The 23,560-nt window shown below is 44.5% G+C and overlaps 3 protein-coding genes across 5 annotated transcripts; 2 read left to right on the top strand and 1 right to left on the bottom strand.

Moving 5' to 3' along the window:
- Nucleotides 1–1,644: 1,644 nt before the first annotated feature.
- LOC127299456 (probable serine/threonine-protein kinase PBL3) lies at nucleotides 1,645–5,882 on the top strand. Of its 2 annotated transcripts, none has more exons than XM_051329431.1 (6): nucleotides 1,645–2,141; nucleotides 3,123–3,478; nucleotides 3,560–3,695; nucleotides 4,151–4,278; nucleotides 4,371–4,494; nucleotides 5,172–5,882. In XM_051329431.1, the coding sequence occupies exons 1-6, from the start codon at nucleotides 2,093–2,095 to the stop codon at nucleotides 5,645–5,647; spliced, it is 1,269 nt and encodes a 422-aa protein (XP_051185391.1). In that variant the 5' UTR covers nucleotides 1,645–2,092; the 3' UTR covers nucleotides 5,648–5,882. The 2 variants fall into 2 exon arrangements, with proteins under 2 accessions (XP_051185391.1, XP_051185384.1); XM_051329424.1 differs by having other exon boundaries at nucleotides 1,646–2,141; nucleotides 4,142–4,278.
- An 873-nt stretch (nucleotides 5,883–6,755) lies between these two features.
- Nucleotides 6,756–11,149, bottom strand: LOC127299482 (uncharacterized). 2 transcript variants are annotated; one of them, XM_051329456.2, is made up of 2 exons: nucleotides 10,665–11,149; nucleotides 6,756–7,311 (listed from the first exon to the last, which is right to left on the bottom strand). In XM_051329456.2, the coding sequence occupies exon 1, from the start codon at nucleotides 11,078–11,080 to the stop codon at nucleotides 10,700–10,702; it is 381 nt and encodes a 126-aa protein (XP_051185416.1). In that variant the 5' UTR covers nucleotides 11,081–11,149; the 3' UTR covers nucleotides 6,756–7,311; nucleotides 10,665–10,699. The 2 variants fall into 2 exon arrangements, with proteins under 2 accessions (XP_051185416.1, XP_051185411.1); XM_051329451.2 differs by lacking the exon at nucleotides 6,756–7,311 and adding an exon at nucleotides 8,041–8,431.
- A 281-nt stretch (nucleotides 11,150–11,430) lies between these two features.
- On the top strand, nucleotides 11,431–16,506 carry LOC127299472 (2-oxoadipate dioxygenase/decarboxylase, chloroplastic/amyloplastic). The gene is made up of 7 exons (XM_051329443.2): nucleotides 11,431–11,690; nucleotides 13,332–13,481; nucleotides 13,608–13,820; nucleotides 14,556–14,677; nucleotides 14,932–15,095; nucleotides 15,749–15,903; nucleotides 16,265–16,506. Exons 1-7 carry the CDS (start codon nucleotides 11,508–11,510, stop codon nucleotides 16,361–16,363), a joined length of 1,086 nt encoding a protein of 361 aa, XP_051185403.1. The 5' UTR covers nucleotides 11,431–11,507; the 3' UTR covers nucleotides 16,364–16,506.
- Nucleotides 16,507–23,560: the final 7,054 nt, after the last annotated feature.

Below are 23,560 nucleotides of genomic sequence, written 5' to 3'. Positions count from 1 at the left end.
CGTTCTTAGTTCATTTCCACACCCGAACTTGTCTGTAGGTAAGCTGACTTCAAACCTCTTTTCTTCATTCCCAATGTGGACGATAGCGAGATGCCTACCTTTCTCCATCTTATTAGCCATGTACTTCATAACCATTGAACAATACAGTGTGGTTGGGCTGTTCATTATATGCATCTTAGCCATTTGGCGTCTGTCGCTAAACTTTTTCACCATGCCAAGGAAAAATGCCCTCTACAATAGCTATAAGTGGCAAGGCCCTGTTGCCGCCGAGCACAAAATTATACGATTCTGTGAGGTTGGTTGTCATGACGCCGTATCTAGCTCCATGTGTGTCGTGCAACAAAGACCACCTCTCCACTGGCTTGTGCTCTATCCACTGCTCAAAGTTTTTTATCTGCCTTCCCCGCCTTCTCCTTGTACCGAGCGGGTCAAATCCGGGCAAGTCGCAAAGACCTTGAGGTTCCTCGTCAACGGGTGCTGTTCCTGTTGCTCTTTGTGCAAAAACTGTCTGCATATGTGTTGCTAGTCTGTTGCCGCCGCCTCTCGTGCAGCTTTCCTCTGCATAATTTGTTGCTTAGTGAACTCCTGAAGATTGCGCCGGAGAAAATTGTACTTCCACTACTGGTTCTGGATGCACTACTTCGTGAAGAGATTAATAAGGCTCTTACTCCTGAATTGTGAGTAAAACTTGGTCCCAACTCTGAATGTCCATCAATGACGATTGTTTCCCTGGTTTCTTCAGTGTCTTAATAGCATTGAGTATACATGCATGCATGTCATGAAGGATGCAAACATTCGGCTTGTCCTTAACAATTGATATTTTCAGCTGCTGAAGAACCATAAAACTTTTTCAGTGTTCTCGCTATCCACGAAAGGAAAAGCGAGTGGCTCGATTTGATTGTTGCCGTCCATTCTAATGGCGGTCAAGGTTTGACCCTTGTACGTCTGCCAGCAGCCACGACGAGAGCTACGACCATCGCTGACGGTGCTAGGCCGACGCCAGTGCTGATGTGAACGGTGCCTACGTTGCTGCCAACGGGGATGGTGGTGCTATTGTCATCGTTGTGAGCCACCACGGTACTTTTAGGTCCGCCGACGATGCTATGAGACATGGGTGACGGTACTGTCTGCAAGGATGGCGATGATGTGAGTGTGGAGCGACGGGGTCCTAAAAGGACGGGTAGCCAGATTCCATCAGAACACATCGATTTTGACGGCTCCAGCATGTGCCGGAGTGGTGACGTCATGCTGACTTTATCCATGTCCTTATCGAGTTTTAAAAAAATTATGAAATATGTCTGAAATTTATGAAATATATCTGAAACTTATGAAAAATTATTTACTTTTCAAAGTATATTTCACAAAGCTTTTCACATGTTTCTGAAACTTGTGAAATATTTTTTACTGTTTATTTGTTGCTTTAATTGTATTTCAGTTTTGTCAAAAAGGGAACACCTCACCAATCTCAAAGGATAATGTGCGGTGGATGACATTCTGGCACATACCGTTGCCGGTAAAAAGGAGTTTTCAGATTCCATCGCGCTTATTGTCTTATTTATTTATTTATTTTGACTGATTTAATCATTTGCATCGTGTGGCCGGCCGTCGACCCGGAGGATGGGGGGATTTGATGCCGGGACGCTCAGCACACGCTCCAAACAAAAAAGGAAAACACTGTTCGTCAACGGAAGAAGCACTAGTTCGTCACTCTGCCACCGCAAGACTGCGGCTACCCCACGCGACAGCGACCTAGAGCCCACCGCCCTTTCCGTCTCTCTCCTTGTCACCTCCTCCTTCCTCCCGATCTCGGAACCGAAGCAGCAATCCTCCCAAACCACATCCAAGCTTCTTGACGTACGGCAAGTACGAGCAGCGCAGGTCTCTGTCCGGGTTGACACGACGTGCTATTTTCTTGGCACGCTACCGTTGTGGTCTAGTGCTGCTTCTCGACGGTTTCCTCTGCCGTGAATTGGTGGTCGGGTTAGGCCCAGATCTTGTAACGGTCTCGTGTCCGTGATGGGCGCCCGGTAGTTTGGCCGGAGAAGAGAGTGATACAGAGAGCAACGCGAAGCAGCAAGAGGCGAGAGGAGGGATGGGGAATTGTATGGACACGGCGGCGTTGGTGGATAAAAACACCGCATGTGAGTGCGCATCTACTCTTCTTTGTTAATCAGCAGCTGTTTAAGCTTGCTCTGGTACTCTTGTGCTTTGTAGTGGATATGGCCTATGGTTCTTGTTTGGTTCCTGAATGGATGCTTCTCTGTCTGTTTTTGTGATGCAAAATGTTTTGGATGTGCGAACATTTTCAGCATACTGGTGTTTGGGAGTTGGGAGTTAGTGCTACTTCTTGCTACTACTCTTGTGCTTCCTTCTTTGGGTGCCCTCACTTTGGTCTTTTCCCCATCCGGTTTACCTGCTAGTGGATAGGATAGACATAAGGTGTTGCATAGAAGAAGAAACTTTTCCCCACATGATTTATTCAATTTTTTTTTCGTAGATATAGTACTCCCCCGTTTCAAGTACATTGCGTATTAGGTTCGGTAGGACAAGCTTCTGACCAATAATTGCACTGCCAGTATGTAACTTCTGTGATACGAAATCATAACCATAAACAAGCACAGAGTACTTTGGAATACCAATCTAATGACATAAATTTTATGTCACATAAAGTATATATACCAATACACTAATTGTTGGTCAAAGGTTTGTCTTAACGAAAACTAACAGTCTCCTAGGTCATTAGTGCTCTGGTGACTACATATTTGGACTGTATTTGGCATGATGAATTTCGGGGGACCACATACATGGAGGCTTGGACTAGGTGGATTCATTACTAACTTGGCTAACTTGCAAGAATCAGCATCAGAGTTCAAGCAAATAGCAATTAGTATATGACTATATGTATGTGTGCACTACTGGAATAGGATGTTGTTAGCAGAGGTTGTATATTTGCGAGATGGCAGAGTTTCAGATTAACAGTTAGAAGTTAGAACTACCATTGTATGTTAACATTGACGAAGCATTGGCATTTGCTAGAATTGCCGATAGATTATCTTTCAACTGAATTGATTTGAAATGTGCGCACTGTTCTTATGCATATTTCTATCTTGTTGAGACATCAGATCCTTCAAAAGGTGATAGCAAAACAGGTTTATCGTTGAATACTTCGACTAACAGAAGTGGTTCTACTCGGACAACTTTTACCCATTCCTATACAAATCAGAGTGAGCTTCCTACTCCTAGGACAGAAGGTGAAATTCTGTCATCGCCATATCTGAAGGCATTCTTGTTCAGTGATTTAAAGAATGCAACAAAGAACTTCCGGCCAGATAGTCTTATTGGGGAAGGAGGATTTGGATGTGTCTATAAAGGCTGGATTGATGAACAAACTCTTGCTCCTTCAAAGCCAGGAACTGGCATGGTTGTGGCTGTCAAGAAGCTAAAACCAGAAGGATTTCAGGGTCACAAGGAATGGCTGGTAGGTTTTCTTGACCATTCAAGTTTCTGTATTCAGTTTTTTTAAATATGTATCATGACGCTAATTTCATCCCTCTTACAGACTGAGGTTGATTATCTTGGCCAGCTTCATCACCAGAATCTCGTTAAGCTCATTGGCTATTGTTCTGATGGTGATAACCGTCTTTTGGTGTATGAGTTAATGCCTAAAGGAAGTTTGGAGAATCATCTATTCAGACGTAAGTATTTGTTTCTACTGCAACTGTTTAAATCCATAAGTTAAATAGGAAAATGTCTGTACAATAAGAGGGCACATGCCCCTGATACAAAAACAGCACTTTGCACCATATGAGAAATCACCATATCATATGGATGTAATATATACCATTCTACTGTACTTGCAGAAAATCAGATGCGAAGTTGTCTACAGGTATGAGAATAACTTTTTGATAACTAGCATATGGGACTAATGCATGCACTATCCACATATGCAACCTATCGTTTTTGTTTCCTTTATTGCAAATTAAATTATCGGTATGTCATCTATAATTATCTCTGTTGATTTCTGGAAGAGTGTCAGTGCTTTCTTGAGTACCTTGGTAAAGGCTGAACTTGATATAGATCCATTTGAGTTTAGTATCTGAATATCTATTCCAAGTTCAATGAAAGTATTATACTCTTGTAGGTGGTGCAGACCCTTTACCCTGGGGCATAAGACTCAAAGTTGCTATTGGGGCTGCCAGGGGCTTATCGTTTCTTCATGATGATGAAAATCAAGTTATATACCGTGATTTCAAGGCATCAAATATTCTCCTTGACTCGGTACGGCTGGAAATAGCTGCTCATTGCTCTTCTGAACAAATATTGGCTCCTGATTTTTTTGATAAATATTTTGCTTTGTTTCACCAATTCAGGAGTTCAATGCAAAACTATCGGACTTTGGCTTGGCAAAAGCAGGTCCAACCGGGGATAGAACCCATGTTTCTACACAAGTCATGGGTACTAGAGGTTATGCAGCTCCAGAATATATTGCAACTGGTTAGAAAATACTCACTTTTGCTTTTACATAATTCGTAACCATGAGTGTGTAGACATGTATGAATACTTTACAAAGTGTATTTTTGTTTCTATTCGAGGTAGCTTATTCGACATAATGTTTGCCATTCCGTAAAAATTATACATAGTCATCTATATCTAGAGGTTGTTTGTAGAGCCACAATGCTCAACATAAGATCTTGCTTATGTTAGGTGAAGTATACTGTAACATGAATTGACAAAATCATCCTTTTGTTTGTATGGTGCTTATTTGTTTCGTATTCATGGCCATGAATCATGGACTCCATTTCTTATACAGGGCGACCTTTAGGAATTTTTTGCACGAACTAATAAACTTGCTTTTAGGGAATTCAGCACTGACGTGGATTTTGATTTTAAAACACTCTTGCCCGGTTGGTGGTCCTGTGTTCCGAATGACCATGATGTCAGATGAAATATCATTTGACCAAAAGTTTCACTCCACTTTAAACCAACCAGTGCCAGAGGTGCACATGTCCATTCTTTAATACGTATATAAAGAACAGTTCGGAACACCTGCTGAATATTATTTTATATCAAGTAGGAAGTTCATATGTGCATGGTATAGGCCTATCAGAAGATAAATGATAAAGCTATAGGATTCTTCCATTAGTTCTCATATTCTGGAAAAAACAAAACAGGTCGCCTCTCTGTGAAGGCGGACGTCTATAGCTTTGGTGTTGTGCTGCTCGAGCTGCTGACAGGAAGGCGAGCCTTGGACAAATCGAAACCAACAACGGAACAGAGCCTAGTTGACTGGACAAGGTCCTACCTAGGCGACAAGCGCCGCCTGTACCGCATCATGGACATGAAGCTGGGTGGCCAGTACCCGAAGAAAGGCGCCCACGCAATCGCAGGCCTCGCCCAGCAGTGCGTCTGCATGGAGGCCAAAATGCGGCCCCAGATGTCCGAGGTCCTAGAGAAGCTGGAGGAGCTACAGGACCCTAAGTACAGTGTGACTGCACCGCAGGTTGACACCCGGAGGACCTCATCGGGTGGTTCAGCCCAGAGGTCACCTAGGCCCATGAGGGCGCAGCCTTCACCGCGGCGCTCATCAGCCACAGCTTTCCCTTTTCCGGTGGCAGAGTCCCATCCTAGTACTGCGCAAGTGCACTAGATGCAGAAACTATGATTGGAGATTTGGAAGCTTTTTATTAAGGGATGTTGCTGTAGCAGTTGATATATTCTTTTGTGTATGCCTAATCTTTGTAACAGACCTAGGATGTATATATGCGGTTGTGTGACCAGCAGTTGTAGTTCCTTCTTCACTGCCCGTGCATGTGTAACATGATGTGATTACCATTTTTGATGTTTCCTTGAAACAATGGATGTTGAGTAGAGTTCCGAGTTTAGATGTGCTTGCTGTCATGTATAAAGTTTTCCCTCTTAATTAGTTTTTGCACTAGTGTCATCTGGAGCGTAACCTGCAGCCCCGTTATGTGCTCGTAGTGGTCCTCTAAGTGTTTTGCTCTCACTAGCAAGTGTGCACGTGTGTTGCACGATCCTTACAGTATGTTGTAATTGTCTGTCTGCGACAAAGTCATATCATGTCAATTACTTTGCAATGTTTAGACGCTGCCTAGTAAGTGAAACAATATCGCTGCCCAGATTCCTTCAGTCATTAGCGTTGTAAACTTGTAATCCGACGGGAACTTGTAATCGGTGAGAAAATGTTCATTAATGTTACTTGTCCACACTCTGTCAACTTTCTTCAAAATAAACTTCTACATTTTGTATCCATTTGTCCATGACAAAATGAGACGGTATTAAGATTCATTTCTTCAAAATAATGCTTTGTAGACTCCAGGCATTTTTTTTGGCACTGGTGCTACTTTTCAAATGAGAACCCATTGTTCAATCGTCAATTATTACTCAAACAATATGCTTGTTTTATATCCTCGATACAAAAAATATATATTGTGAAACAGTTGAACAATACTGTAACTGCCAAGCATCAAAACACATCACCTGATTTTTAGAAATGGGAACATGTATATGGAGGAGGGCATCATGGCACTGTAATCACAGTATAAGTTAGCACACTTTTAAACATCAAGTAACAAGCATAGTTTTAGAGTTGGTATCAACGTCTTAGCACCTGTTACTGTAGGCGCACAATCGATCTACCGAGAAACCAAGCAATTACAACACGGTGAGACATCGAGATTTGTTAACGTAGTTCAACAAACTTATCTACTATGCTGGACATGACTTAGGGGGCTCCTTCCTATTAATACCACAACACTTGGCCGGCTTGGGCACCAGCACAAGCCATCGGCTCTCCTTGCATTCCTGCTGGTATCAAATCGTCATGGGTTACAACATGTGATGTCCCCTTATTATACAGGAGGTCCTAGGATACAACGTGTTCGACTCCAAACATAGGTACCTATCCACACCTAATACAACTCCAAGTCCTAATGTAACCCCTTTGTACATAATATTCGACACACACATAATAAACTCCACCTTGATGAATATTTTCCGCCACCTTGAGTTTGTCTAAGCGCCAAACTTCCATATACTCTTCGACTTGGTTGTCTTTCATGAGCTCTGCCGCTACTCCCCGACTCCATGTGACTCCACCTGGAACTATAGTTTTTTCTTCCTATTCGACACCATCACACACCGACCAATAATCGGTGTGGAAGTGCTTCCAACGTAAAGGAATTTCACCGTTGCCCTTTGTCACCTTGAGGCAAATTCACAGTTCTCATCTTTTTGATAGTCTTCTACATGTCTTGTAGCGACAATAATCCGTCTCCTTCTGCATCCCGTCACCTGCACTTCGCCATGTGCACCGAACATCAGTATCCCGTCACCTGCACTTTGCCATGTGCACCGAACATCATAGAATATATACGGCCGTGTACTCACTAAGCCTTTGACATCTTAGAATTTCCAACACTTTCTTAGATTTCTCATGGTTGACTCTTGTCGATCGCTCGACATCAATCCCGATAGAACCAATCACCAAATTGAATCTGATACTCGCCAACACTAATTCAGCACTTCCTGCACACATGTTAAACTAACTATCTAACCGCATGTGCCCTGGTCTGTCCCGTGCTTGTCCACACGCCTCACCATTGTTACCGCGTCGAGCATCCACAGTCTTGGACAAGATCTACCAGGTAGCTAACCCACACCACCTCAAGCCCCATAACCATCAGTCATACCCGACAGATGCTAAGTTTCACACATCCCTCAAACCCTAAGCTCTAGTCCGAACAACATGCCTATTGCGTTCCCTCTGAAATAGGCTTCAACTCTCTGCATGCTTACGTTGTAACCCCTCCATCACTCGAGTGGAATCTTACGTCAGTCTCAAGCTTCACCTTGAACATGCCTCCTTGGTATATGATCATTCCACCCCGCGACATGTCGACTTCAAGTTCCTGTGTGTACATCATCTTGAATCAACTCCACACTATTGTTGTGGATATACTTCATAGGTATACCAGTAGTCTAATACCGGCAAGGAAGGAAATCTAGATTTAGAAGAAGAAAGGAAAATAAATGCTTGGAGAGTGAATTAAAATTAATCTTATGTTAGCTCTCCACTGTGATAGATACATCCACTTCATCTCCCACGACAAGTAAAAGTGATGCCAACACAACTAACATGCATGGATGATTGAATAAATTTGGATTGGAAAGTCTGACCAACTTATTATTCAGCAAAGAATTGTTCCCCATAGTGGTAGTATTTGCTAGGTGATCCATCCATTGGTCTCACTCTCCTCTCTTGCTCGCCCGAGCTCCATGTGTGTGTGTGTGGCTATGCCTAGCCACACGAGGAAGGACATGCCACTGTACTCAGTGTTGCAGGCTACAACACGAGAACTGGATGGATCACTGTAATGGCGTGGCTATGTGCACAATCCGTCGAGCCTTTTGCCTTCACCAAAACGAAGATTGTTTACATCAAAATGTGAACTCCGCAAGATTCACTATGCAAGAATTAAATGTTCCATTTCTGCCAACCCGAAGACAAAGCAAGCAATGGCAATATAATAGAGATTCTAATAATTCCTAGTAGCACTGACTATGATATATATAAGCATTACTTCCAAGCATTTTTGGTACCAACTTTATAAAAAAAAAACATAATCAGTAAGCCAATCAACTCTGGGTCAATCCAGCACAACAGAAAATAAATGTAGGTGGACTAAAAACCTTTGAAAATGCTTGCTCCAACTTACATAATTGATGGCCCAATGCAAGCTGAAACAAAACTAATTCCCAAATTACAGAAGATAAATTATGTAATCAGCATTAAACAGGACAACATATGAGAAGATTGCACATAAAAGCATCAATAAATATGATTTAAGTTCAAATTTGCACACATTCTACTTTTGCAACCTCCGTAATTTTGCGTCCAGAAAATTTGCCGAGAACTTTGTTGAATATACTAATATAGAAAGGTTTTACAACTAAGAGAAGAAAATGCATGTAATCCGATATCCATGGACACATGAATAACTTGACTTGCAGCAAGCATGCTCGGAGTCAGTCAAGAGAAAAATGGGTAGTAATTGAGTTGCAGAAAACATCCTCTGCATCGATACAGAGAAAAACAGGAAAGGGACAGTAATTTAATGATGTTAGAAGAATATACAAAAATATGTCATAGATTAACACAAATAATTACCAGGAAGCCAAGAAGGTGATTGGCCGCACAAGAAAAATCGACTCAAGACCTCAAGTCCGCCATGGTACTGGGATTCAGAATAGTGAATCATACGTGGTGAATGGAACGAACCCTAAAATTGGGCAAAATCAACCATAGCTCGCCCACACAGTCGCGACCGCCTTATCACTCAAATGATAAGGGAGAGGCAGAAAAAGATCATTCAAATAAAGAGAGCTGAGGGAGAGGCTGAAGCTAAGTATCTCTCTGGCGTTGGAATTGCCAGGCAGAGGCAGGCAATAGTTGATGGTCTCAGGGACAGTGTGCTTGGTTTTTTTGAGAATGTGCCCGAGACTTGAGCTAAGGATGTGATGGACTTGGTTCTGCTCACTCAGTACTTTGACACCATGAAAGAGATTGGTGCGGCATCCAAATCTTGTGCGGTTATTCTTCCGCATGGCCCTGGTGCTGTTGCAGGCATTGCGAGTCAGATTCGCAATGGGTTTCTTCAGGCGTCCTCATGAGCACCTGAACCCATATATGCACAAGACTTTATTGAAAAAATATATGCACAAGAGTTTGAATGGGTAAGATGGTTCCTCCAGGCTCCTGCCACCTGGTTTGGTTTGACTGTCTGAGATATGCAAATGGCCCTCTTAAGTACGTGAGAACTTTGTGTGAATTTGTGAGATACCTATCTTAGCTTGTTAAATGGTTTGTATTTTACTATATATCAGCTAGTCCATAGATAAGGGGCTAAATATATACACAATGGAGCATGGTAACTATATATAGATGTGGTAAATGGTTTTGGGGTGACTGTAATTGGGCTTCCAAGAGGCCTAAAAAATAATGTTTTCACATGTAATCTAACCATAATACTATACAACTTTGTTTTTCTATAAGCAGTGATCAGTTATCCCTAACTCATACTCATCTTAGACTGATTGAATTTCCTCAGCTAGCAGTACTCACAAACAAAATGTGTAGTCTGGAGCAAATTAACAAAATGGAATAAAGATAAACAATTAAGAACATATAACCAGCAGAAACATCAATTAACGGTACTAATTCATTCACCATTTAAGTAAACTCCGTTGAAGGATGTAATGTGCGTAGTACCACACAACTTAAACAGATGGCACTTTTTTGCAAAAAAAAAATGCAACTTATCAGTTACGAGTCAAGCTTGTGAAAATTAGCTGAAGCTTCATCAGTCAGAAAGAGAGTAAAACTCAAAATGGCCAGTGCCAAATGTGTACAGAATAAAGACGGGCACAATCTGAGGGTAAAAATTGGCGCCCCCCTCAACTGCAATCACATATGTTTTCCTATATACACCGAGGCAAGGTTGAATTGCAATAAGGTAACCACTCACTCAATCAAATTTTCTGCAGCAATATTGAGCACGTTTTGAAAGAAGCCGTTGGAAACGACGATAACTAGTGGCACGGAACGGAATAACTAGGACACAAAAAAGAACTCACTACTGTATTACCTAAGAACGAACAGGGACGCGCGGGCGTCAATCAATCAGTAGGGTTGGCCCTCCTTGGGGTACCCTCCCTCGGGCCAGTAGCCGAGCCACGAGAACATGGCCCCCTTGGCCATCGCCAGCTCCAGTATGTCAGTGCCGGCCACCGCAGGGTCCGCGCCTCCCCCGATCAACCGCACCGCCTCCACCAGCCGGCCGTGCCGGCGCGTCGTTCCCTCCGCCGCGGTCGCGGAGCCCGCCGCCGGCGCCTTGCCCTTCTTCCTGCCGCTCCCCGAAACAGTACTGCCGCCGCGCGCGGGTCGGCTCCCGGTGGACGGACGCGGCAGGGAAAGCGTGGTAGGGAGGGAGCGGGGAGCGGCGGGGGCGAGCGAGGGTGAGGGATCGGAGTCGGAGGCGGGCGTCGGTGGCGCTTCAGCCATGGCTTCCCCTGGAAGGAAAGGAAGGAAGAGCAGCGGGCAGGTTGGGGAAATACCAGTCCGCGAGCAGCGGGCGGTTTGTACTGGTGGAGCTGGTGCGTGCGTCCTCGTCGGGCCATATACCAGTCCAAAGTCTAAAACGTAATGGGCCAAATCATTTGGACGAGTGGGCCAGAGTGCGCAACCTCGGACGGACGAGCCGGGCCCGGGCGGTGGGTCGGCCCGGATAGGCGGATAGGGATGCCGCTTGCTTGGACAAATCCGCCCGCAACTCCTGCTGCTCGCCACGTCAGCCGTCAGCATCCGTGTCCTTCTCTTCCGGGCCTGACTTGTCTTCATCTCTCTTCTCTCCGCTGCTCGCTTACTTGTCGTACCACACCAGTGAACCCTCAGCCGAGCAGCCCACTTCCGCTCTTTCTCTCAACCTTTAATGGCCCAGGCGACCCTCGCCGCCGCGAGATTCCCCGCGTCCGTCGCGCTCCTCCGCACCCGCCGCTCACCGGCGATCGCCGCGCCCCTCTGCCCGTCCGGACTCCGCCACCGCAGCCGCGGCTTCGCGATGGCAGCCGCGCCCTCGCCCGCGCCCGTGCCGGCCTCCGATCCGCCTCCCAAGGTACGTACGTACGGTTGCGCGCAGAACCGCAAGCGTTTGCCTCTGATGATCCTGTTTAGCAACTGCGACACGTGCCCCTGCTAGAGCCTGTGGGCATGTCCCTGTCTGCCTTGTATTTAACTTGGTGGAGTAGCAGCAAGTGGGTGCGATGTCCCATTTTCCATACACTTAAAAGTACCCTCGGTCCTCGGAGTTATTAAGAAAAAAATGATGATCAGAGTAGGCCTCACCGTAGCTTCCGGTGTGAATACTACAATTTTTTGGTGCCTCTGTTAGAGGATCCTCTAACTTGAAGGAGACAAGTTAGAGAAGCTACAGTACCCTGACTTTTCCTCTTCCAAACTATATGATTAAGTTTCAAATGATTTAAATTAATTTGCACCATACAAACTTATGTTATGCACTTGAACTACTTACATACAAACAAAATTATGGTGTAATAAAATTTTGTTTTAACCTTTCCATGTCTACAGTAATTACCTTTAGTAATTAATCACAGTACATGATAGGGTAATTATGCTACAGAAGCCTCACTTCACTTCGTTATTTCCCCTGACTTGCGTCCTTCTCGTCAGAGGATCCGGTTCCGCAACGGTGCTAACCATGTCGACGTCCGACCGGGCAAGATAAACCTGTACAAATTTCCTAAGGAAACTCATGGATACTATAAATTCTCTTTCCAAAAGTTTAAAAGAAAAACTTGGTGCACAATGGTTTCCATCAGTGCTGTAGCTTACTCCATGTCGGGGGGGGGGGGGGGGGGCACCCCCCCCCCATGATTTGCACATGCATTGAAGAAGAAAAATTGGAGAGCCTAAATTATGGATTTCTGTGTATTTTGCTCCCCCATGAACTCATGTATTTCATTTTGCCCCCCCAACAACTTCCAGCAAGCTCCGCCATTGGTTTCCATAATTGCCAACAATCGAGCCCACAATTTTTATAACAATGTGTTATAATAATCCTTGACCAGCCCTGGACCAACAGTTCCTTGAATGAATATTTAATTGATATACTCTAGGTTATTTTATATACAAGTTCTGAAGTAAGAAGGGACGTTTTCATGAGGGCCCCTTCAAGTCAAGGGATTTTCACATGAATTCTGGATGGTTGAAGCCCATATGATTTTATTTCTAAAGAATCATTTTCACTTTAAACCTCTCGGAAAGAATACTTTGTTTCTCCTATGGCGGAATCAAACTTTGCTGTGATCTGAACCCTGTAGGATTTGAGTGGCAAAAACAATGCAATCCCACCTTCATCCTGTTTCTGTGTTTTGCAATAATGCGAATCAAAGACGGAAAACCCTGTGCACAAACCAATGTTCAGTACAACATGTTTGTTCTGTTCTCACTGTTATACAAGATTCTTAGTTTCTTCTTAGTATTTGCTATCTCATGACATTGCGTCTATGATTTTTTTTTTTATTATCGTTTGTTTCAAATATTCAATCAAAATTGTTCAAAACGGATGTTAGCCGTGCCATATCAAGCTATTATTATGGCAATAAAACCCCATATGCTGACAAACTTCCAACCACTTTCTTATACTTTGCGATAGTTTTGTCTGCATCCTACTTGATTACTTCTCAAATTTCTTGGGAAATAAACTGATGGTCTTAAGTCTTAACTTTTACTTCAGGGCGCTGATTTATTTTTCCGGTCAGTTCTCTCAAAGATGCAAAAAGTTTACTTGAGCAGGAACCCAACAGCAGAAAAGATTCTGGGCCTTGTCCATTCTTATGATGGGGACCACATTTGCTTTGATCATTTTGCTTTCAGAACATTTGGGGTGAGTACTAGCTTAAAATTTAGTTGTGTATGGTTGCTGGTTTGCTGCATACTCTGTATCATGTAATGCACAAGATGTGTGCTGTTGATGGTTGTAACTGAAAGTTCCCATCTGCTACAACTGCAGGTTGATGGTTATGGTATAAACTCACTTGCTGATTTTTTCAATGATTTTGGTTACGAGCCTCGGGAAGAACTAAGGTTTCCTGCAAAAAAACTGAGAGCACTATGGTTTTCTCCTCCCAAGAGTGATGGATACACTGGAACTGGTATATCTGGACCTTTGCCAAGGATATTCATTTCCGAACTTCTTGTAGATGAGCTGAGTGCTCCAAGCCAGGTAGTCCTTGATTATTTAATTAATTCGTTCTGTTGGTCTACTATCGCCGTTCCTCAAACAAGGCGTATATTTTTAGTCAAAAGTAACATAGTGTAAGTTTGGCCAATCTTATACACAAGAATACGAACGTATACGAGATTTAATAAATATAGTATGAAAATTGATTTGGTATTCTAGATATTCATATTTTACGTACATGATTGGTTAAACTTACAGTACGTTGGCTTTTGACTAATTTATACGCCTTATTTTGAGGAACGGAGGGAGCTAGATACCATAGTATGGGCAACTGCACGTTTTATTCATAGCATGCTTGTATGGCTGAAGGCATTTCGGACATTACTTATGACACTCCTGTATGGATGAAGGAACACTACTGAAACATATCACCATAGAAAGAAAAAGTTGCTTTCCAAAAGCCATTTCTCTTTAGGTCTTATTTCTGTAGTTCTCTTATACTCCCTCCGTCTCATGAAACTTGTCTGGGATTTGATAAAATTTGGATGTATCTGTATACTAGATAGTGTCTAGATACATCCAAATTTTGACAAGTCTCAGACAACTTTCGTGGGACAGAGGGAGTAGTAAATATTCAAAGCTGACTAGGCTCTGATGTTCCATACACTAGATATCTAGTTTGAAAATTGACTGTTGGGCTCTGATATGACTGCCACAAGAGTTAATTTGTTCCTATTTCTTACATATCAAAATGTTTTATCTGGGTTTTCTATGCAGGAAATTATATGCAAATACATTAAAACTTCAGCTAAAGGAAATAAATATGCTGTCCTTGCTAGTACATCTGGGGAGCTGACATGGGAGAAGCCCATTTATTCTGATTTCCAGGCATTATCTAGGTATTCATCTTAATGACTCTTGACTGATTTAACAGGCCAAGAGCTAATTGCTTACCACAAAACTGTTTGCATATTTTTGGGTGATTCTGTGCAATTCCAGACGAAATGAAGTTGCCTTTTTGTTCATTTGCTTAATGCCGTTCGCCTGTTCCTGATTCTGTCCTTCATACTCTTTTTAAAGCCATTGTCTTCTACACTTTTCTTTCTTTAATCCATTAGTCCTGTTGACTCTGATATTTCCATTTGGATACCAGGGAAAGTGAATATGCTGCATGGACTCTTGTTAATGGCTATGCTCTGAACCATGCCACTGTTTCCACCCATCGCTTAGAATCGGATATCAGAAGTATTAGTAAGTTCAACAAATTTGTGGAGGACAATGGGTTTAAGTTAAATACAGAAGGAGGGATCTTGAAAGGTCAGTTGCTGATTTCTGAACCACCCAGTTGTATTCAGCAGTGTTTTGACGAATTGCCTCCAATTTTCATACCTTGCTACTTGTGTTGAAAATCAAAAGTACCTTTTATACTAGGGCATTTACACCTAACCGCAGTTTCTATTAACTTTTTTTAGCTGAAACTATAGGGGAGGCCCCGACAGTAAATTTTTATTTAAGAGATAAAATATGTATAAGGTAGAGGGGGAGGAGGGAATATACAAAAGGGCTTAGCTGGGCATAACCCAAAGAGAACTATAATGCGTCTAGCCAAGCTACAAGATAAGATTTCAGATCATCCTTCATTCTGTAAGAAAGAAGGAAGAGGTCTCTTTTGAAAGAAAAAGGACCAGGCCCTAACAATAGGCGTAGCATTGTCAAAATAAGATGTATTTTTGGTTGACTGTTGGCTCTTCTTTTAGGATTATATTGTTCAACTATTATATTACAAATATTTACTTTTCATTGGTGTATACTGTATAATCACTTGTTCCTTTGCAATTATTTGAAAAAAATCTACTTATCCTATATGTGCGACCTACCTTGAGAAAAAATGTTTGCTGAAGGAGGCATGTTTCTTTTTAATTAGTATCTCTCATTTTGACTAGAAACTTATTTGCACGTTTTTTTCTCAGTGAGTCCTGATGGTCTCCTTCAGCAAAGCTCAACTGTAGCTGATTCATCATTATTTACTTTTGCTGATGGAATCACTGAATCTATTCCACGCTCCTATATTGAATTTGCTGAACGCCTGCCACTCCCACAGTTCAAAGATTTGCAAGATAAAGAGGTTTGCATCATTTGTTACAAAAGTACTGATTATTTCCTACTTATTTTCCTCTCCTGCACAATCCTTACTTGGAAAAAGTAGTGATGTGATGGGTATGACTGGGAGCTTCGCATTTGTAATGTTTCTGTTCCCCTATGCTGACATGTTATATTGTCGCTCCCACTTCAATCAGGGTTGTCGTAGAAATGTTGTTCTCTTTTCCTTACTAGTAGATTATGAATATAAATACTATCAGAGTATTACGTTTTGGCAATTAATACACTCCTGCACAGAATATTAAACTCTGTACTCTTATGCTTAGCTAATGTGAAGTAGTGTTCCTGATCTGCTAATGTAGTTACTATTTTGTTACTTTTTAAAGGTCAAGGAACACCACAGACGCGATGGTTTTGAGGTAGGCAATGCAGACAAGATATTTGAGAGCACGTCAAGGGATCAGCTTACCCGAAGGTCTGCATAGACGGTGACTCTCGATCGACCATTCTGCAGGCGACGTGCCTCTTGGAAGTGTGTTGAAAGTCTGTGTTGTGTAATTACTGTATATACTACATTGCCTGAAGTGTGTTGAAAATCAGAGGCTCAATAAAGAAAAATATTTCCTAATGGCATTGCGCTCTCATGTCTGGAATTCAGTTATGTCTATTGTATTATTTTCGTGCTGGGTTGCTATGGTTCTCTCCTTTGCTTCATCAAATCTAAACCGATCTCTAAAAATGTAGGAAATAGTTTAATATGGCACAATAGCCAGTTCTTTGTAAGAAGTTGTGGCATTCTTGTTTACATTCATTTACGTTACGGCGTCACTGAGAAAACTATGTCCCTGGAACTTCTATAGCAGGTCAAGGCAAGTATTTGCATGAGAAAGGTGGATTGAACTCTGTTTTCTGAGAGTAAAGTTTCATGAGTTGTCACCAAAAGGTACGATTTACTTTCTAAACTCGAAACAGTTATTTATAACCATCTAGAAGAGACTAGCTTGCAATGACCTTAACTTGGGACAGAATGTGGATCTGCTCTCTTGTATGCCACTACTTACAAATGCATATGTGCACATTATATCATCAAAATAATATCATACGATCTGCATAGTTAAATTGTACAAATACAAATGTAATTTAGAAGATCAATATCTAACTCCATATTTCGTGGGGAACTTTATTTTCTCCACTGGCCTGGCTGTTCTTCATTTTTTGTATTTGGAAATTTCTTAGTTTCTCTACAATTCAGCTTATTTTTCATTTTGCTCGGCTTAGGGGCAAAAGCAATAGTTTTTCTGAATTTCTCATTTGTGTCGACACTTCATGCAGCTATTGTTGACGTGTATAAAGTAGATTGCCTACCCCTTTCCATCAGTTCGGACTTTTGGTTCAAGTGGCTAGTGCATAAAGCTTAACATGGTATCAGAGCCCCAGGTCTCAAGTTCAAATCCTGACTTTCACATGGTTTTCGCAATTAAGCCTAAAAATTGCTGTTGCCCCCTCTTACATGGTTTTCGCAATTAAGCCTAAAAATTGCTGTTGCCCCCCTCTGTGTGCTCTTCTTCTTTCACGTGTTGACTTTCTCTTCTCGTCACACGCGAGTGGGGGTGTTGTGAAGTGTATATGTGGATTGCCTAGCTCTTTACATCAGTTCGGACTTTTGGTTCAAGTGGCTAGTGCATGAAGCTGAACATCGTATCAAAGCCCCAGGTCTCGAGTTCAAATCCTGGTTTTCACAATTTATTCTAAAATCCTCGCAGCCGCAGCCGCCCCGGCACCCTGCCGTCCCGCGCCCGGCCGCCGCCGCTGCCTCTTTGCCTCTCTACACGTGTTGACTTGTCTTCTCGTCTTCCCGTCATACGTGAGAGGGGGTGTTGACGTGTATAAAGTAGATTTTCTAGCCCTTTCCATCAGTTCGGACTATTGGAGTAAACAACTAGAAGTACCAACTGAGCATTTGCATCTGTCTAGCAGCTCTCTGGCTCTTGACTCTTGGATCAAATGAAAGGGCAAACGACAGAGACCAAAAGCAGCAGCCTCAAAACTCCACTTTTCATATGTATTGATCCATGTGTCCTTGAGATCTCAATGGCCGACTCCTTTAGGCCACATTTCCTGGAGGCCTCTCTATTCCCTGAGCCTCATTTCCTGCACGAAGAAGCATTTCTTTGTTTGCCGAATCTTACAGCTGTGTTTCGCAGGCAGAGATGCACTACTAGGGAAAGGCTTACCGCCGGCGACCTGGAATGGCTTACCGCCGGCGCCTTCGCATTCGCCGGCGATCACCTCGCCTGTGGTAATGCCTCATCGCCGGCGCCTTCCAATTCGCCGGTGGTAAGTGGCCGTTACCGCCGGCGTTTCACTCAATTCGCCGGGGGTAAGCCTTTCCGCCGGCGCTTTGCCATCTCGCCAGGGGCATCATCTTACCGCCGGCGCTTCTCGTTTCGCCAGCGGTACTATTAACAGGAGCTGCAGATCCTTACCGCCGGCGCTTCCCATTTCGCCAGCGGTAACGTTAACAGGAGCATCAGGCTGTTACCGCCGGCACCTTCCCATTTCGCCAGCGGTAATATTAACAGGAGCAAAAAAATAAAATCTCAATTACAGGCAAATACCAGAATTCATAGCATATACACAGAATATACAGGCAAATACCATAATGACAGCAAGATATACATCATTAGCAAGATACACATCATTAGAAAGTCCCGAAATGTCCATAACATGCATGCATGCATCAATAACACAAGTGTCGACCATATGGACTCGAAGTAGCACATATTACACAAATACATACAAGTCCAGTCGACGACCTAGCTAAACAACAATGACATAGTAAACTATAGAGGCGGTGGCGGCAAGCATCATCACGATGAAAGGGGTCCTCCACATCTCCCTCCTCTGTCCCGCTCGAAAGTTGGCGTATCGAGCTTCCGCCTCCTCCAAAGTGGTGTACCCCTTGTAACTGTTACCGCTGAAACGGTGGACCTGCCTCCTACAGTCTTCCCAGTCCTCGTAGACTCCATGAACCCTGCCGTGGTAGACGACATAGTACGTTAGTAGAGAGAGATATAACATAGAGTACTAGTGCAAAGAAAAAGCATGGAAATTACTTAAGTAATTTTATGACTAACATTTGCAAAGGACAAAAGTTTTTGAGTCAAGTCGGCTTCGGCGGGAAGGGACGGATGCCCTCGAGCGTGGTGAATGTTCTGTCGTCACATCCATCTTCTAATCGGCCTTCTATCTCGGCCTTAGAAAGTGCGGGACCATAGTGGAACAAGCCACCATTACCGCAGACATCCCTCCAGAGTATTGTGCAAATGGTCCGCTGGATGGCACGGAACTTGGCTCTCACGTTTTCATCGGTGGTGTCCGCCATGTTCACGAACATCCGCTGAAGACTGGATGGCAACAAGAGATCGTTCTGAGACCTTACAATCGACCTCATCTGTAGGATGGCAAACCAGGCCTCCATCCCATTGTCATGCGCCGATTGCTTGAGGCAGGGGAACTTGGTTATGTGGTTGCACACATAGCAATCTTTAACTTTCTTCTCATGCCTGATTTTGTCGATGCCAACCTCGGCTATGAAGCCGCTGAGGGCTTTATCAATTGTAGACTTAAGGTCGGTGAAGTCCTTGTCCGGATCAAGCCCGGAGTCGAGGTAACTGACATGTGAATGATACGGGTGAAAGAGGAGGAGGGTGCAGTACTTGAATCTGCGCAAAATGGAAATAAACCATCATACTCGATCAACTATGAAGGAAATTCATGAAAGAATGTAATAGAGGGTACTCTAGTAACCAAATACTTACTCGCGGAAATATGGTATGGCAAAGCATTTCTTATCCTTGTTTAACACCAAGAAATCATTGATGTACTTCGCTAGAAACGCTTGTTCGTTCTGGACGACAGTTGGAGTCATGTAGAAGGGGTCCATGATAGCGATGTCCGTTGTGTTCTCCATGGCGATATCGTGCGCCATGCTGAGCGATAGGAGGCGGACCAAGTTTCGGTCGAGCTGTTGCATGTTCAAGAGCCTGAAGATGTCTTCATATCGAATGAACATCAAGTCCGCAGGGTGTGTGGTGACAAAGCCAAAGCCAGTGGGCACCTTGGTCGTCAAAACCGGGTACGAGGGATTTCTATCTCGAAGAAGTAGGTCCTCCTTCATTAGAACAGCATCATGCAAGCTCCTCATATCCGGCGTCACCTGCTGGACAATGTGTGCCGGCATCATAGGCTGGCCTAGGTGATGCATCTTCCTCCACGGGGTCGGCAACTTGTCATTAACCACTTTCTTGCTTGCGGCAACATCTCCGGACTTCTTCCGCTTCCTGACCTTCTTCTTACTGCAACTGGGAGTGGCGTTTTGTTTCATACCCTCCGTGGTCGCACCAAGGAGTGTCCTCGGGGTAAGCCCAACTCGGGGTGGAGCGGTGAAGGCGGTAGTGTCTTCCTGCTCGGGAGTTTCTTGTGAAAGGAACAACTTATTCTTTAGCGTACGATCGGCGGGTGGCTTGTAAGGAGAAACCCCGTCGCCCTCCATCTCAGCGATGAACGTATCGATTGGAGCTTGATCGATGTCCAACGCGTTGTCGTGCTGACTCTCGGGCTGACTGTCGGGCTGGCTATCGGGCTCAAAAGGACCACCAGCCGGTGGAGGACTCGGGGCAGCCGTCGCATCCTGAGGAGTGGCCATGCCATAGCTTGCCTCCGAACCTGAGGCGGCGGTGTTCAGCCGAATTAGGGCTTTCGGCCATAGAAGGATGTGATTCTTGAGGTCCCCGAGAGTGAGCGGGGTTTCCGTTTCTGGGGGTTGATAAGGAGGATGGAGGTCTTGGCATCCCGGTAACGACCGGTTCACGCGAACCCGGCTCATGCTATCATCCATCCTGGCGCAGTGGAACGTCCGATTTTTTGGCAGGAGGACACTGCCGCTCGCTACATCCTTCAACTTGTTATCCACATTCAGTAGGAAGGTGCAAGGAGTCACGTCCTCCTGTGAAAACATGTGTAGGTCAGAGAGGGGCGATGACAAAGTATCTAATTTGTAGAGGCTTGAGAGGCTAAATTAATTACCGTGAGGGCGTCGAGCTCGGCTCGGGTCGAAGGACCGAGGCCAGGCGTGCACGTGACTGAGGGGCTACTGGCGCCCCCCATGGCCGCCGAATCCTCTCTAGCGCATACCAAGTTGGGTGTGCATTGAGCGTGTATAGTTGGAGGCCGGTTGTCGGAGTTGCTGGCGCCTAGGCTGATCACCGGCATCGGTCCCTTTTGGCCGCCGGCGAAGTAATTCTTCATCAACAACACAAGATCAGGGATGATTTCATTGACCCTGGTGGCCACCGCGTCATCCACCTTGCTAGCAACCGCGGCACTGACGCGTTGCTCCATGGTTGTTTCCAAGTCGGCCACCTTTTTCAGAAGAGCCTCGTGCTCCCGGTCCTTCTGCGCCTGCCGCGACTCCTTAGTGCTTGCGGGCATGTCCAAGCCATAGTCGACAAGCTTGCGACCTCCTCCGGCACCGGGGACACGGTGGGGCTTGTCCAACGGCGGCCGTTCCTTCACGGTGTTCAGACCCCTGATAAAAGGCGTGTCCCACGGGACTTTGCCTGTCGACGTCTGGGTCGAGGAGCCAGCTGATTCGGCGGCTGCTTGTTCCTTCAACTGCCATAAGTAACATGAACAATTTTAGAATGTAATGGACTTGGTGAGCAGTATCAAATTAATAGGCTGGTAAATTGCTTACCACTGCATTCTCAAGTGCCTTCACCTTCGCGTCGGCGACCAACTCAACTCCCACCACCACATCAGGTTTCGTGACACGTTTCCCACCCATTTCTCTATGGTATCGGGACCTGAGATATGCCCTGAAGAGTGGGTCTTTGTACTTGGCAAAAGGGGGCTCGAGGCCAGCGTTTATGTAGGCCTAGTCCTCCTTGTCCCATACTGGCTGCTTGCCTTCGAAGCCACGGCAACCGAGATGGTGGTGACCGATGTTCTTATCCGCCAGCTCCTTCCCCCAGGCTGATTGTTGTTTGGTGTACTCGAGCTCCTCGTTTTCCAAGAATTTATTATACTAATCCAGCGTCATCCGCGGGAAGTGGCGCTGGATCTCTGTCCAAGTCTCATTGTCACCAAGCATCCCCCTCAGCAAGGTTTTATAACCGCTGAGGTTCTTGGTGAACTTAGAGAGGGCTCGTCTATTCACGATGTTATCCTTGGGATCCTCGTTCCTGTATTCCACAGGGAACTCATACCGTGTGTGCAGCCGCGCAAGGAGTTGGGCCTGCAGATGCTGCTTCTTCTTGGTTCAGAGTTTTGTCTCATTGACGTCGACGACGTCCCGAAGGATTGCTCCCAGTTGGAGGCCGTACCCCTTCGCCACATGCTTGGGCTCAGTAGGAAGACCGGTCTTGGCGTCCACCGCGGTGATTATGTCGCGAGTGGTGCCGACCCTGTTTGGGCGCCGCTGCTTCCGTTTCCTCTTGGCCTCGGTAGTAGTATCCGAGCTACCCCCGGCAACTCCACTGTCGGTGGTCTCGTCGGCAGCGGCCCTCTCATCCTCACCATCGTTGTCCATCTCATCATCCCCCTCCTCCGAGGACCCGTCATCGCTGCCTGGAAGTTCCTCCAGCTGATCCGAGACCATGAGCCTGTAGTGCTCATCCAACTTCCGCTGAGAAGACCCGTCAACGTCTTCGTTGGGGTCTGCAGAAGACGACATCGCTAACAAAGGCAGATGTGACAGCATTGGGCAGCATACACATGCAGATGAAGCAGTAACTTCTGACAGAGAGCTTATACTGTATTCATGCAAGGACGCGCTTATATGTCTGACAGTGTATTGCAAACCATATTGGAGAAAATAGATAAACCATATTGCAAACCATATTGGAGAAAACAGTGTATTGCAAACTATATTGGACGTGCTTATATGTCTGACAGTGTATTGACACCTAAGCTCAATTTTCATGGTCTCACAGCATCATCACAGGAGACTTCGAAAAACTGGAATTTGGTGCTCACATTATTAAGGACCATAGTCTATAGCATATGAGTGGGGAACAAATAAATTCGGTATTCATCATTCAGTGAGTGGAGCAGCACTTCACTGTTGTAGGCATAGCCAACTTCTAACAGTACCATAAATACAAGGACACAAGTGACATGTGACTCGAAGCAAAACTTTTCAGTGTTTCCTTGCTATGTTATCAGGATGCACCTTTTCAGTCTCCATTGGGGCAGTTATAACTCATTTTCTCAAACTGACAAAGCAAAAAATGAGTGATAGCTATCTTATTAAACTATACCAACAGGTGACACATTTTAATTGTCTGGAGATCAGAGAGTCAATTGGATCATACTTCAAAAGCCTTCAACTATACCAACAAAAAATTCGGCATGACCTTTGCTAAAAATGGTCATGCCGTAGTGCCAGAAATTCGCCGGAACGGAAGTTAATCGACATTCCGGTGAAACATTGGCACTCAATGTACCTGCAGACACATTTCACACAACTTTTCCAAACACATGCTCGATCAGGTCTACCACCACCACATCAGGCTCAAGTCTACCACCATCAAAAGGCAATGACAGAGTTTGGACCATCCAAACACAAAATACATGCTGTTTAAACTCGCTGCATTTTAAACAGGGCTATATCGTTTTTC

Source organism: Lolium perenne, chromosome 1 (assembly GCF_019359855.2).
Source record: "Lolium perenne isolate Kyuss_39 chromosome 1, Kyuss_2.0, whole genome shotgun sequence".
NCBI classification, from domain to species: domain Eukaryota; kingdom Viridiplantae; phylum Streptophyta; class Magnoliopsida; order Poales; family Poaceae; genus Lolium; species Lolium perenne.
This window is presented reverse-complemented; position numbering and strand designations above follow the sequence as displayed.